General features: G+C 51.5%; 1 protein-coding gene across 1 annotated transcript in view; it reads left to right on the forward strand.

The window, feature by feature from the left end:
- The window catches only part of JAG1 (jagged canonical Notch ligand 1), a 38,385-nt gene extending 24,057 nt beyond the window's left edge, over window positions 1-14,328 (forward strand). The window contains exons 8-25 of the mRNA XM_040637979.1: window positions 2,152-2,265; window positions 2,858-2,971; window positions 3,388-3,434; window positions 3,757-3,930; window positions 4,352-4,502; window positions 5,330-5,494; window positions 5,974-6,087; window positions 6,618-6,731; window positions 6,830-6,943; window positions 7,088-7,204; window positions 7,701-7,728; window positions 8,198-8,283; window positions 9,395-9,508; window positions 10,119-10,228; window positions 10,323-10,556; window positions 10,743-10,874; window positions 11,062-11,212; window positions 12,058-14,328. Of these exons, the coding sequence (XP_040493913.1) occupies window positions 2,152-2,265; window positions 2,858-2,971; window positions 3,388-3,434; window positions 3,757-3,930; window positions 4,352-4,502; window positions 5,330-5,494; window positions 5,974-6,087; window positions 6,618-6,731; window positions 6,830-6,943; window positions 7,088-7,204; window positions 7,701-7,728; window positions 8,198-8,283; window positions 9,395-9,508; window positions 10,119-10,228; window positions 10,323-10,556; window positions 10,743-10,874; window positions 11,062-11,212; window positions 12,058-12,515 (2,537 nt within the window). The 3' untranslated portion in view covers window positions 12,516-14,328. The remainder of the gene's footprint in view (window positions 1-2,151; window positions 2,266-2,857; window positions 2,972-3,387; window positions 3,435-3,756; window positions 3,931-4,351; window positions 4,503-5,329; window positions 5,495-5,973; window positions 6,088-6,617; window positions 6,732-6,829; window positions 6,944-7,087; window positions 7,205-7,700; window positions 7,729-8,197; window positions 8,284-9,394; window positions 9,509-10,118; window positions 10,229-10,322; window positions 10,557-10,742; window positions 10,875-11,061; window positions 11,213-12,057) is intronic.
- The last annotated feature ends 649 nt before the right edge of the window (window positions 14,329-14,977 follow it).

The following is a 14,977-nucleotide window of genomic DNA, read 5'->3' on the forward strand; positions in this document are numbered from 1 at the left end:
GGGGGGGGGGGGGGGGGGGGGGGGGGGGGGCGTAATTGGGTTTTTACTTTTATTTATTTTTATTTGTAGGGGCTTTTCATTCTGAATCTGTCTGAATTTGCCTTTAACGCCATGGTTTGGGATATTTTTTCCTGGTTTTAGTTTTAAAAGAGGACCGGTTAGTGGGGGGGGGGGGGGGCAGCGCTAGGAAAAGGGCGGCTCGGCAGCCTGTGCCGTCTGCTCTGAGCCACCGACGTCTCGGGGTCCCTGGCAGATCTCAACTACTGCGGCACCCGCCAGCCCTGTCTCAACGGGGGGACCTGCAGCAACACGGGTCCCGACAAGTATCAGTGTTCCTGCCCTGAGGGCTATTCAGGATCCAACTGCGAAATCGGTAAGTGGTCCAGGCCCAACCGGAGCCCTTCCTTTCATTTTTGGGTATGCTCAGCTTAAGAAAAAAGCCCCATACGCTCAGGGATTTGTGAAAAGATGAAAGTAGCCTCCAGAGTGAAGACTTACCCCAGCAGTTCCGTGGGTCTTGGAGACTTCCTGGAGGCAGCGCGAGGGTCTCCGGTGATGCTGCCTAGCGTGGGGGTGGGGCGTTTGCCACGCGGTGACCCTGGCTCTGAGATGCCTTGGAATGTGCTGGAGACCCTCAGGGCGGGAGAGGCCTTCCCGTCTTCCCTAGACACAGCAGGGTTATAGCACATGCTTGCTTTCATTTTTTTGAAGCGAGCTTGAGCTGGTGGCCCAGGCGTGGGACTTGGCTGCGGGGAGAGGACATAGGTAGCCACAAGCGGGAGCCCCTTGCTGACTGCCCTGCTGGTTTTCGCAGCGGAGCACGCCTGCCTGTCTGACCCCTGCCACAACAGAGGCAGCTGCAGGGAGACCTCGCTGGGGTTTGAGTGTGAGTGTGCCCCGGGCTGGACGGGCCCCACGTGCTCCACAAGTAAGTCTGGGTTTCGGCCTGTGTCTTTTCCAGGGGATCACTGTATTGAGTGTTGGGCTGGGGGCTGGGACCTGGGCTGGGTTCAGTGTCAGGTCTCCGTGATGGGTCTGTCTTGGTGGGAGGGTGTGGCTTGGGCTTCCAGCCCTTACACTGGAAGTCTCCAGGCACCCTCATCCCAGCGCGCTAAGTTAGCACATGGGGCGGCTACTAGAAGAAACTTCTCCATGGGATACCTCCGTCCTTCTTGTGTGCTCCCTGGAGCTCTGCCTCTGCCCAATCACATCTTAGTTCTTCTCCTTGCAGCCATGGAGAGGCCGCCCACAGGGGAGGCTGTCACTCCTGAATGTGGTCATGGGTGTAGGTGGCCCCCAAAGAGGAACCTAGGCTATAGAGTTGTCGTGGCTGCGAGGCCTGGCTGCACGTCCGAACCCACCGGGGTGCTGGACAGTTGCAGGTGGGGGGGTCCTCCCCACAGTTCATTTGCCGGATTGGGGAGTCCACATTCTTTCACAAGGATCTGGGTTTCTGAGGTGCAGCCAGGCCTGAGAACCAGCGTCGTCAGCACCCTGAGAGCAGCATGCCTGGTGAAGAATGTGGGTTCTGGGGTCGGGTTACCAGGGCTGGCACTGTGGCCCTGCCTGCATCTTGGGAGACTGGTCATTACCTCCCCGTGCCCTGTTTAGACGGGACAATAGCAATTCCCATCTCTTATGGTTGTGAAGAACCCATGAGCAAATTCAGAGCGAGAGCCTGGTCCTTTATAAGTGGGCAGCAGATGAATGAAGAGGCCACTATAGTCCCGTGTGGAAGTGGAGGTGGGGACCCCATTTATGTAATTTTGGGAAAACTCTGTGAGTAAATGAGAAGAATGAAGTTTTCTACCAGTAAAGATGACTTATTTTTCCTTACCTCTTCTTAGCTACCTGAGCCATGCTGAAACTTTTCTTTAAAAATAGAGTAGGCAGAGCTAGATGTCCCATGTTACCAGTAGGTCGATGCTCTGGGGATCCAGCTGGCTTTCCCTGCTGCTTAGGTCGGGGATTAAATGAACTGGGGCAGTGGAGGATTTAAAGCTAAAATCAGGCCTTGTCGTCATAGCAGTCACTTATAGCAGGTGTCTGGCCCTGAAGTGAAGGCCCCTCATGTGAGGGTTGGCATTAAATTATCTAATTGTCCAACGGACGGAGATTAAATTGCCAACCCTTTTCCCTTTTGTCCAACAGACATTGATGACTGTTCTCCAAATAACTGTTCCCACGGGGGAACCTGCCAGGACTTGGTTAATGGATTCAAGTGCGTGTGCCCACCCCAGTGGACTGGCAAAACGTGCCAGTTAGGTAAGGAGGTTCCTGCACCGAGGTTGGCTTTGACGATCCGAGCTGTTCCAGAAGATGAGCCTGAGGCTAGTGGTGTGAGTTTGCACACCATCATACGAACAAGTAATTTATTGTCAAGAGTCCAGCGGGCCTGGGAGAGAGAACTCGAATGCAAATGGCCTAGCTCTTTTAGGCCCTGTGGGAAAGTCGTGGGATTCCTTGAACCATGTCAGTCGTCTGTCCGAGGAGTGTTCAGCTGGGTTCCAAACGGGGATGGTCTCATGAGGAATGAGCTGTCTGCATTCTTCCTGCCATATTTAAATCCCAGCAACTAGGCTGCGCCGAGTTTCGCACAGCAATGCCTGGTGGCTTTCTGCTCTCCTGTTGGGGGCCCGTTGTCAACTAGCAGCCGGAGAGTTATCAATTAGCATTCCTTATTGGGTAATGGCTAGGGAGAGGGATCAGCTGTTCAAAATAGTGGGAACCTAGTATGTGTGATTTAGCTAGGTTATTAAAATGTCTTCTGGTTCAGAGAAACCATCTATAGGTGGTTTTTTTGGGGGGGGTGGGGGTAAATCTCCATTTCTCACTGCCTCTCCACATTTTCTTTCAGATGCAAATGAATGTGAGGCCAAACCTTGTGTAAATGCCAAATCCTGTAAGAATCTGATCGCCAGCTACTACTGTGATTGCCTCCCGGGCTGGACGGGTCAGAATTGTGACATAAGTGAGTGCCTTTGTTTCCATTTTGATTTTTGTGAAACCTGAGTCCTGAAGGCTTTCTCAGCCTGTATGTCAGCTCCAGCTGGAAGACTTGAGTGGTAAAAGGAAAACCTCAGAGAGGCAGTGTTTTTGGAGAGGGAGTGATCAGTGCAGAAATGAAAACATGGTACTTTATCAGGCTCATTAGCCGGTAAAACAGCCATATGCTGATAAGGTGGCTAAAACAATGATGTGAAGTTTCACTGGCTCAGTCTGGAGGAATGAGGGAGGGTCCCACCCAGGTTCCCACCTTGTGTCAGGGGAAGCACACAGGAAATCTGATTTGAGGCTTTTATCTGTCCTGAGCCGAGAACGCTTTTCAGTGAAGCCCAATTTCAACGTAAATTGCCTCTTTAATATGATGACTTGTTTATTTTTCAGATATTAATGACTGCCTTGGCCAGTGTCAGAATGACGCCTCCTGTCGGGTATGTAAATCTTTGCTTAAACGAAAACCTTACTGATTGACACAAGTCCATAAGATACATGTGACCCTGGGAGAGCTCTGTCCCTCTGAGATTAAAAAATGCAGGTGAAAAGTGATTCTCTGGAAGTTTCACTTGGGCTCCTGTTACCCCCAGCCCCCTGGGAGCCATCTCGAAGGCATGCATGTAGAAATTCCTCTCACACATTTCGAGAGGCTGGGCGCTGAGCGATTTCGGTGCATCTGTGGACCCGCGGCAGTCCCCTGTGTTTGTGGAGTACAGAGGAAAAAAGCATGTGTTTCTCCCCCTCCTTCTCCTCTTCCAGGATTTGGTTAATGGTTATCGCTGTATCTGTCCACCTGGCTATGCAGGCGATCACTGTGAGAGGGACATCGATGAATGCGCCAGCAACCCCTGTTTGAACGGGGGTCACTGTCAGAATGAAATCAACAGATTCCAGTGTCTGTGTCCCACTGGTTTCTCTGGAAACCTCTGTCAGGTGAGCGGTGCTCGAACCTCCAAAGGCCAAGTTTCTATAGCAGAACTCCCTCCTCCTCCTCCTGCCCTCCCTTCCCCACCCTCTTCCCCTCCTGACTGTGGAGTTGCCATGAAGTCTGTTCAAATCCAGTGACCAGGGACTTCTGCTAGGTGAATGCAGGTGGAAGGACACCAAAGCGTGGTTTTCTTCATAGTGTCAGCAGCCTGTCGATTTGACTTTGTGCCCCCGACTCCGAGCGCTCCCACTCTGCCCCGTTTCGCCCGTGCATCCCTGGACAGTCTCTAGGACATAACTGTGTATATTATGTAGGGTGCTCTAATGGAAGGAGGTGAAGGGGTCAGATTCCAGCGCCTGCTCCCCCAGAGCTGTTACAATCACACCTTCGCTTCCTCTCCCCCTTCCCTGCTCCGGGTCCTTGCAGCTGGACATAGATTATTGCGAGCCCAATCCCTGCCAGAACGGCGCTCAGTGCTACAACCGCGCCAGCGACTATTTCTGCAAGTGTCCTGAGGACTACGAGGGCAAGAACTGCTCCCGCCTTAAAGACCACTGCCGCACGACCCCCTGTGAAGGTACCTCCCCCGCCTGCCGTCCTGGCTGGCCTCCAGGGCTCCCTCCTCTTGCCCCATTTGCCGCTGCCCCTCGATATTCTCAGAAGCCGTGGAGGTGCGACCGAAAGCCCCTAGCCTGACCGCCTAGGGAAGCCAGCACATGTGGAAGCCATCTATTCAGGCCCGCCGGTGGGAGAACCATGTCCACACGTAGCCCAGGGGAGAGCATTCCTGATCTGGGGCGGGCTGATTTGCAGCACTGAGACATTCCTCAAAGCAGTGCTGCCAGAACTTTCTGCAGCCGTGGAAATGTCTGCTATCTGCACTGTCGGGTATGGTAGCCACAGGAGCATTTAGGGACTGGTGCAATGAGAAAGGGTGACTTGACTTAATTTCAATTCATTTAAATCTAAATAGCCACCCGTGTCTCGTGGCTGTTGTATTAGGTGATGCGGCTTTATAGGGTCTCTGTCCTTCCCGCTTGCTTAAGTATGATTACATAGGAAGTAAAGCTGGTCCTGCTTCCTTTAGCAAGCTTTTGCCAGACTGAGGAGATGTCACAGGGAGGAGGAGAGGGGCCCACAGACACGTAGGCTTCTTAGCCACCTAGGGGGAAAATGCCATAGAGAAAACAAAACTTCTGTCTGCCTGGAGTCCCAGCTTTGCTTGTCACAGTGTGATGTGGCCCACTGCCAGAGTCTTGGCCCCCAAGGCGCCTCTTGATTTCTTACCCTCATTAGCCAAAGGGTGCCGGTCTCAGGAAAGCAAGCTTGGCGTAGGTCCTTGGCTTAGGAATGCCATGTCTTAGGGGTCCGTGGCTGTGATCTGATTCTGAGTCTGTCTTCTAGTGATTGACAGCTGCACAGTGGCCATGGCTTCCAACGACACGCCTGAGGGGGTGCGGTATATTTCCTCGAACGTCTGTGGTCCCCACGGGAAGTGCAAGAGTCAGTCGGGAGGCAAATTCACCTGTGACTGTAACAAAGGCTTCACCGGAACGTACTGCCATGAAAGTAAGACCCCTCTTCCGGGAATGGGTCAGGGTGCCCCCCCCCACCCCGCCTCTGCCCAGCTCAGGGAGCATTTGAGCTTGAGCTGTTTCAGGCGAGACCAGTGAAGGCTTACCATTCCATCTGGGACCTAAGACTGAGTTGTGTTTAATTTATGAGATCACTGACACCTCTGACCTTTCAGCACATTTATGTTCTGGAATCTTACTAGTTTGGGTGGTCCTGCTTTTCTGTAGGAGTTTCTTCCCCACTCCCTCCAAGGAGCTTGGCCTATGAAGCATTAAATAAAACAGACAAGGCATCCTCTGGAGGCTTCTGCCTGAGAAGCTGCCTATTGAATTTGAGAAAGGGTCCTGATGGAGTTGAGAATGTTGAGGTGCCCCCCTGGCCCCTCTTTTTCTCAGGAGGTGACCTTGGGACCAGTGCCTGGCTATGGCATTGGGTGTCCTTTATTCACCAGCTTTTTTGTCCTCGTTTCACAGATATTAACGACTGTGAGAGCAACCCCTGTAAAAATGGCGGCACTTGCATCGATGGGGTCAACTCCTACAAGTGCATCTGTAGTGACGGCTGGGAGGGGGCCTACTGTGAAACCAGTGAGTGTGTGGTCTTTCTGGGCCAGACGGCTTGGGGATAGTGGGGGGAATCCTCATGGGAAACTTGTTTTTTTCATGGGAATGAGACCATAAGACCCCAACCGTTTTTGTCACGGGACAGCACTGCCTGTGTCCCGTTAGTAGTTGTGAATGCCGATGACAGCCAGAGGGGAGGAGCTTCTGCCATGGAGCTGTAGAGTCAGACTGTAATTAGGATAAATATCCCCGCTTGCCGAGAAAGTAACTTTCTGTTTTGATTGTAATTTGTGCCTGTCCTGACGTTAACTTCCATGGGAGCAACAGAGGTCTGTCCCTGTCTTGCCACCTTGAAGTGTTAAAAGTAACCCAGTGGAGGGCTCCTTTACTCCTGGAGAAAAGTGAAGGTGTTGAAGTCCCGGGATTGCTCAGCTGGTCTTGGACCTTGGAGCGGAAAGCAGTGGGTGGAGGTAGCCATAGGAAGGGTTCGGCTCTTACATGTGGCGAACAGTTCTGGAAGTTTCTTGACCTGGGTGTCTCCTCTTTGATTCTAGACATTAACGACTGCAGCCAGAATCCCTGCCACAATGGGGGCTCGTGTCGTGACCTTGTCAACGACTTTTACTGTGACTGTAAAAACGGGTGGAAAGGGAAGACCTGCCACTCGCGTAAGTGGTAGCTGGCTGCCCCCCCCCCATGGACCCTCCCACCCTGTCTTCTGTGAGGGGGGCTGGCCAGGGGCTCACACGGAGATCCCCTCCTGCAGGTGACAGCCAGTGTGACGAGGCCACGTGCAACAACGGAGGCACCTGCTATGACGAAGGGGACGCTTTCAAGTGCATGTGTCCTGGAGGCTGGGAAGGGACGACCTGCAACATAGGTAGCTTTCTGCCCCACGTGGGGTTTGCAGTGGGCGTGGCCATCTCAACACCTAGGACTGTTTTCGCGGTGGGTTCAGTTCTCTGCTCCCGGGACTGTGGTTGGATCCTCAGGGAGGGTGGTCCTGTCTGTTCTTGTCTTGTAGCCCGGAACAGTAGCTGCCTGCCCAACCCTTGCCATAACGGGGGCACCTGTGTGGTCAACGGGGACTCCTTCACGTGTGTCTGCAAAGAAGGCTGGGAGGGGCCCATCTGTACTCAGAGTGAGTGTCCCCCTGCCCCACGTCCTTGAATTCTGTGAGGGCTGCAAGAGCACAGCCTAACACCCTCAGGGACTCGAGATGGAAACTAGAAGCAGAGCTGTTTGATGTCTGCTTCGGCATCACCTGGGTCTGTTCTAACGCCCGTGATGGACTGCAGCCCTGACCTGGGCATGAGAAAGTCGCCGAGGAGATAAGTGGAGACAGATGGTGTCTCGGTTCCCAGCGTGGGTCTGACGAGCAGCCTGTCTCCTTCCATTCTCACAGCCCCCTGCCCGCCGTGAGCGGGGCCTCTTCCTGTGTAGTGTCCCACGGCACAGGGAACACAGTGGGGCGCAGGCCTGGTTTCAATTGAACAGAGGTCTTCAGTGCCATTTGCCGGTGGAAACTACAACTCTTATCTTATGGCTATTAGGGAAATTAGGGGTGTTTCTACTTAGGGTTAAAATTGCTTCACCCGGTGAAGGCCTCGGTATTAAGTTGTCTTTTTACTTTGCAGATACCAATGACTGCAGTCCTCATCCCTGGTAAGCATGACCACCTCCGAAGCCAGCCCCAGCGCTTGTTGGCCGCGGTGTGCACGGGCATCCCCCAGGGCTCTTGTCTAGCGTGCCGGTTCTGCTGTAGGAGGTCTGGGTGGGGCCGCAGCCCCTGCCTAACAAGCTCCTGGATGATGCTGGTCCTGCTGGTCCACACTTTAATTAGCCAGGCCGTGTCTCCCCCACGAGCCGTGATTCTCCACCTTGGCTGTGCATGAGAATCACCTGGGGAGCTTTTAGAAGTCCCAGTGCTTGGACTGCAATGGAGATCTGTGAAATGAGACTCTCTGGGGGTGGGACCCGGGCACCATTATTTGTAAAGCTCCCCAGGCAATGGGGAGTGTGGCCAGGGGTGAGAGCCACCGAATGTAACTAGCACGGCTGCCCGTGGTGAACTGGCTGGTGGGATCGTGGATTGGGAGGTCGGTAACTGAGGTGGTCTTTGCTTTCTTCTTAGTTACAACAGTGGCACGTGCGTGGATGGGGACAACTGGTACCGGTGCGAGTGTGCCCCCGGCTTTGCTGGCCCTGACTGCAGAATAAGTAAGGACCAGCCCGAGTTAGTTTTCCCCAGGGGCGTTCTTGCCCCTAACTCTGACACTTTTCATCTTGAAAACGGTTAAGGTCACTGCTCCCTTGAGCCCTGAGAGGCACATAACCTTCCACCTCCAGCTGGGATTAAGAGAGCCCTGGCTGGAACGTCCCAGGTCCCTGCTGGACCTTCCTGGGGGGCACAGTCCTCTTCTAGGGGAGAGATAGCAGCCATAGAAATGGATGATTAATCTATTCTGAGGCCCCAAGGAAAGAGTGCTTTTCCCCTTCGCTGCCCTGGAATTATGGACAAGCAAATGGACATTAACCACAGAGGACAGAGCTAACGGCAGTGGATGGGACTAGGGTTGTGGTTTCTAGGTTTGGTCAGGCCTTGGTGAAATGATTAAAACAGGAGACAGGCAATACAGTTTTTCAGGGTGCTTAAAGTTTTTATTTTGAGCCTTTTCCTACTTTTTTACATGCCTTTTAGTTTGAGGGGGAGGGAAAAGGATAGTTATATTTTTCATTGTGTTCTCATCCCCAAATTATTTGAAATTTTACTAGTACTTGAGGTCCCTAAGTCTCGGACTGACTGGTCTTCAGCACTAAATTGGGGTAGATTTGGTCTATTCCATGTTTCTAAATTGTGTTAGCAAACTGTTGCCTTGGCCCACTGCCTGTTTTTGTAAATAAAGTTTTATTGGTACACAGCTACTCCTTTATGTACTGTCTAAAGCTGCTTTCATGCTGCAACAGAGTTCAGTAGTCATGACAAAGCCCACATGGCCCGCAAAGGTTAAAATATTTGACCCTTTTCAAGAACTTTGCCAGCCGTTACTCGAAGTTGTACTATCTGATAAAAAGGAACCTATTTAATCAAAAATTGCTGCCTCAACTGATTCTCAGCTGCTCAGAAGTCAGGCTCATGATCTTTGGCGTGGGCAGTGACTGGGGGTTTTTGGGTACTGATGATCGGTTTCTTTATTTGGGTGCTGGTTATATAACTCATCAAGCTTATACTTAGGGTTTGTATGCTTTTTTGGTGTATGTTAGGTTAGTAAAAACTTAGAAAAAACATCGTTTCTCATTGGAGCCTAAACTTGATCTCCGTTTCTCCTAGACATCAATGAATGCCAGTCCTCCCCGTGTGCCTTTGGGGCAACGTGTGTGGATGAGATTAACGGCTACCGGTGCATCTGTCCCCCAGGGCACAGTGGTGCCAAGTGTCAGGAAGGTATGTATGGGTCAGGCTGCAGCTGCCAATGTGTCTTGTAGGGGGAGCAGGCACTACAGTCACTACAGTTACCCTTTGACTGTTCCTGAGTGGGCACTGTGCTAAGGGAGAGAACATGGAGGGGATATGCAGAGGGGGCCACAGAGACCAGGGAAACTTAAGGGGTCCCCTACACATAGGGTAGCTGTTTTTAGTCAACTCTTGGGTAGTTTTGCTGTGGGACAAAGCATCCCAAAACATGGCTTATAGGAGGCATTTATTTGTCTTGCTCACGGGCATGCAGCACAGACAGAGTGATAATGTGCCGCAGGCTGGGCTCAGGTCTGGTCTGTGTGCTTCCTCATCCTCCTTGGACCAGCAGCCATATCTGGCAAATGGCAGGCTTGCAGGAGGCCAAGCCCAACTGTGAGAGACTCTGCTCACATCACCTCCCCTAAGGCTGCACTGGCCCAGCCAGGTCATGTGGCCACGTGCAAAGGCAGCAGGTGAAGGCAGATGACCTGGTGTCCCATGGCACATGTTCAGTCCTTCCCTAACAGGGAGGGATTGAAGAACAGAGAGCGGTCTACAGAAAGGGAAACCCCTTCCACTCATGCATCCTACCTTTCAGTTTCAGGGAGGCCTTGCATCACTATGGGGAGTGTGATACCAGATGGGGCCAAGTGGGACGATGACTGCAACACCTGCCAGTGCCTGAACGGAAGGATCGCCTGCTCCAAGGTACAGCGTGAGGGCCTCCGCAGCTCCCCTGCGTTCTGGAGTTGCTCCTAGGGGTTTCTCCTGAGCTGCCCGCCCCACCTCTCTCCCTCTCCAGGTCTGGTGTGGCCCTCGACCTTGCCTGCTCCACAAAGGGCACAGCGAGTGCCCCAGCGGGCAGAGCTGCATCCCAATCCTGGATGACCAGTGCTTCGTCCGCCCCTGCACGGGGGTGGGCGAGTGTCGGTCTTCCAGTCTCCAGCCGGTGAAGACCAAGTGTACCTCTGACCCCTACTACCAGGAGAACTGTGCCAACATCACGTTCACCTTCAACAAAGAGATGATGTCACCGGTATGGAACAACGTCTTTTTCAGTTTGGAATGGTGCTGTGTGTCTGCTTGTGCCAAAGCCAGGAGCGTCCCCAGCTAGGATCTTGTTGTCCTTAGCCTGAATTCCTAACTTCCAAGGAAGCAGCAGCTTTTTTTTTCCTTCCTTCTTCCAGTATCTTACATGTGTGGTTTTTAAATGTGATTCTAGGGTCTTACCACGGAGCATATTTGCAGTGAATTGAGGAATTTGAATATCTTAAAGAATGTTTCTGCTGAATATTCAATCTACATAGCTTGTGAGCCTTCCCCTTCTGCAAACAATGAAATACACGTGGCCATTGTAAGTATGACCCCAGTCACACTTCATTACTTGATTGCAGGGTAGTTCATAAACTCCACAGCTAGCCATTGTCCAAACAGAGCCAGGACGCTGGAACCGAGCTTGGCAAACGCGTTCAGTAACTTTCAGGAACGGCTACTGTGAAGTGTTGCCCTGGCCCTGTATCTGACCGTTCTCCTTTTCCCAGTCTGCCGAAGACATACGGGATGATGGAAACCCTATCAAGGAGATCACCGACAAAATCATAGATCTCGTTAGTAAACGTGACGGGAATAGCTCGCTTATCGCTGCCGTGGCGGAAGTGCGAGTGCAGAGGCGGCCTCTGAAGAACAGAACGGGTAAGCGGCAGGTGGGGCCGGTCCCCTTGGGTGAGGACTATCCGATCCATCTTTGCTTCCCATCCAGCAGGTGGGGCATTAGGAGACAGTTTCCCCTCGAGGACTGCCCCACCCCCACCCACAAACCCCTGCCATTTAACTGGTGAAAAAACGGGCCAGTTCCCATGACCAAGGTCCTACGGTGATGGGCAGCAGTACCTGTTTTCCCTGCTGCCAAGCTGTACTCTGGGAAGCCGGCACCCCTGCAGAACATGCATTGTTTCTAGATCCACTGCGAAGCCCCAGGGCAGAGCATCGCTGCGCCTTGAGCTCGTGGCCACGCAGATCCTGCTGTGGCATTCTGGTGTCGTGGGACAGCCCGGCCTCGACACTGGTTTGATAGGCAGCTTGATGGCCCTGCGGGACATCCACACTCACCTTTTGACCACCATTGTTCTGGCTAAGCGACAAACTGGGTACACGAGAATATGGGACATCTGAGCTATGTGCGCTCAGATCCGGTTGCTGGTGACGCTGAAAACCAGCTCCTCTAATGAGCTGCTGCCCGAGGAGCCAGACTTCCCTTGACTGAACCAGATGCTCCTCTCCACATGGGAGTCAGGAGCCTCTACGAGCTGCTGCCATGCCTGGTCTCTCGGGACAAATGTAGCAGGGTCCCCAAGGGTCCTGGTCCTGTCCTTGCTTATCAAGCTGTGAAGTGACAATATGTGGTTGTGAAAAGGGACCTGTCCCCATGGCACCCCTTTTAGGAATTACGGGCAGCAGCACCACTGTTGGTATTCTTTTGTTCGTGTGATGGCTTTTTTTTTTTGAGAGCGTTAATTGGTTTTGTGCCCGCCTTCCAGATTTCCTGGTTCCTCTGCTGAGCTCCGTCTTAACTGTGGCTTGGATCTGTTGCCTGGTGACGGCCTTCTACTGGTGCGTGCGGAAGCGGCGGAAGCCCAGCAGCCACGCTCGCTCGGCCTCCGAGGACAACACCACCAACAATGTGCGGGAGCAGCTGAACCAGATCAAAAACCCCATCGAGAAGCACGGGGCCAACACGGTCCCCATCAAGGATTACGAGAACAAAAACTCCAAAATGTCAAAAATCAGGACACACAACTCCGAGGTGGAGGAGGACGACATGGACAAGCACCAGCAGAAAGCCCGCTTTGCCAAACAGCCGGCGTACACGCTGGTAGACCGAGAGGAGAAGCCCCCCAACGGCACGCCAGCCAAACACCCAAACTGGACAAACAAACAGGACAACAGAGACCTGGAAAGTGCCCAGAGCTTAAACCGGATGGAGTACATCGTATAGCAGACAGCGGGCGCTGCCGCCGCTAGGTAGAGTCGGAGGGTGCTGGGGGCTTGTAGTTCCATGTTGTGTCCTAGTCCAGTCTGAGGCTGTCGTTGACGTAGAATCCTGTGTTAATTTAAGTTTTGACAAGCTGGCTCACACTGGCAATGGTAGTTTCTGTGGTTGGCTGGGGAATCAAATGCTGCATCTCACAGCTATGCAAACACCAGTCCAAGTGCCCCGGCGCACACGCCCCACAGGCGCCAGCTCGCGGACCCGGCTCCCCGGAGAAGGCCCGGCCCCTGGGCCTGAGCTCCCGCTTCTGCCAGATGTCCCGATGGTGATGCAGTCTTAGGATCATAGTTTTTATTTATATTTATTGACTCTTGAGTTGTTTTTGTATATTGGTTTTATGATGACGTACAAGTAGTTCTGTATTTGAAAGTGCCTTTGCAGCTCAGAACCACAGCAACTATCACAAATGAGTTTATTATTTATTTTTTTTATTGTATTTTGTTGTTGGGGGAGGGGGGACTTTGATGTCAGCAGTTGCTGGTAAAATGAAGAATTTAAAGAGGAAAAATGTGTCAAAAGTAGAATTTTGTATAGTTATGTAAATAATTCTTTTTTATTAATCACTGTGTATATTTGATTTATTAACTTAATAATCAAGAGCCTTAAAACATCATTCCTTTTTATTTATATGTACGTGTTTAGAGTTGAAGGTTTTCGATAGCATTGTAAGTGTATGGCTTTATTTTTTTGAACTTATTTTCTTATTACGTGTTGCCTATAAGCCAAAATTAAGGTGTTTGGAAATAGTTTAAAACAATAGGATGGGCTTCAGTGCCTGGAATACTGGTGGAATTGTTTTTTTTTGTACGACGTCAGATGTTTAACATACCTTCTATAGCATCACTTTAAAACACGTTTTAAGGACTGACTGAGGCAGTTTGAAAATTAGAACAGGAGGTTCCTTTTTTTTTTTTTTTTTTTTCTGCTTTAGACTTGAAAAGAGACAGGCAGGTGATCAGCTACACAGCAGTTTAAGGGAACAAGTTTGAGCTTCGACTTGACGTAGCCAAAATGTGAGTGGTTGGATATCATTAAAAATATCAAATTAATTGTGTGAAGTTGGAAGCACACCAATCTTACTTTGTAAATTCTGATTTTTTTTTCACCATTCGTATGTAATACCGAACCACTTGTAGATTTGATTTTTTTTTTGTTATCTACTGCATTTAGGGAGTATTCTTATAAGCTAGTTGAATACTTGAACCTTAAAATGTCCAGTAAGATCACTGTTTAGATTTGCCGTAGAGTACACTGCCTGCCTTAAATGAGGAAATCAAAATGCTATTACAAAGTTGAAAATCAAAAAGGCTTATAAAACAGCTTCGTTGGTTCACCATTGAGACCGTGAAGAGACTTTGTATTGTCCTATTAGTGTTATGAACATAAAAATGCATCTTTGATGTGTTGTTCCTGGCAATAAATTTTGAAAAGTACTATTTATTAAATTTTTTGTATGAAACACGGAACGGTGTGGCCTCTCGTGAGCTGATGTAGTTTTGCTTGGCTCTGCGTTGCGCCTTTGCCACCTCGCCGAGTCTGCTCTGTAATCGGGGTGTGATAAACCGGCCGCGCTTGACAGGGGCGTGGAGGAGAACCTGAAAGCCTTTTCAGCCACAAAATTCAGCTGAAGTTCTCAAAAAACCATGGGCTGCTGTGAAGCCAGAGCTGTGAGAGCCCCATCTCGGGGGGGCCTTGATTCCCTTGTTATTCAACAGCAAGTGTGAATACTGCTTGAATAAACACCACTGGATTAATGGCCTGTAGTGTGGAGGTGAATTGTTTGTGAGCACTCACGGGAAATGCCCACCGCACTAAAAGGGTTTTTAAAAAGCTTGGAATTAGTGTTGGGGGAGGAAGAGGGAGATTCGGTGGCCATCATTCCAGGCCACACCCTCGTGGCTTCTGTGCACGCTTCTACCTCCGGGGTGGTTTCCTTGCTGCACAGGGGGTGGTAGTTAGAAGCTTCTGGAGTTAGAGCCATCTACTCATCACCTTGTGCCCAGGGAGTCCACGTTTGGGTGGCCTCACCACTGCAGCCGTGGGGTGCCAGGTATCTGGCCTTCGAGGAGGTTCCAGAGGCCACACATCCGCACCTGCTGAGCACAGGAGAACCGTGGCTCTGCCTGTGGCTGCTGGAGCCAGAGGCCCAAAGGGCCCTGCCCCCACATCACAGGTGGGGTTGGGGAAGCTTCGCCTCTGGCACCTCTGTAGCCAGGAGGAGCCACGGGGATGGGCACATGGGTGGCTTCCAGCAGCTGTGTGGAGTTGCCAGGAGTTCCCTGCTTCTGATGAGCAAGCCAAAGCTTATCCTCCCTGGAACTGTCCCCCAGCGCTGCACAGTCGGGCCATCCGCCCACCTCTGGTTTTCATAGGTTTTTCTTCTTCCTTGGGAAAGTTTTCCTCTACCA

The sequence above is a fragment of the Ursus maritimus genome, unplaced genomic scaffold (assembly GCF_017311325.1).
Source record: "Ursus maritimus isolate PB19 unplaced genomic scaffold, ASM1731132v1 scaffold_22, whole genome shotgun sequence".
Lineage (NCBI taxonomy): Eukaryota > Metazoa > Chordata > Mammalia > Carnivora > Ursidae > Ursus > Ursus maritimus.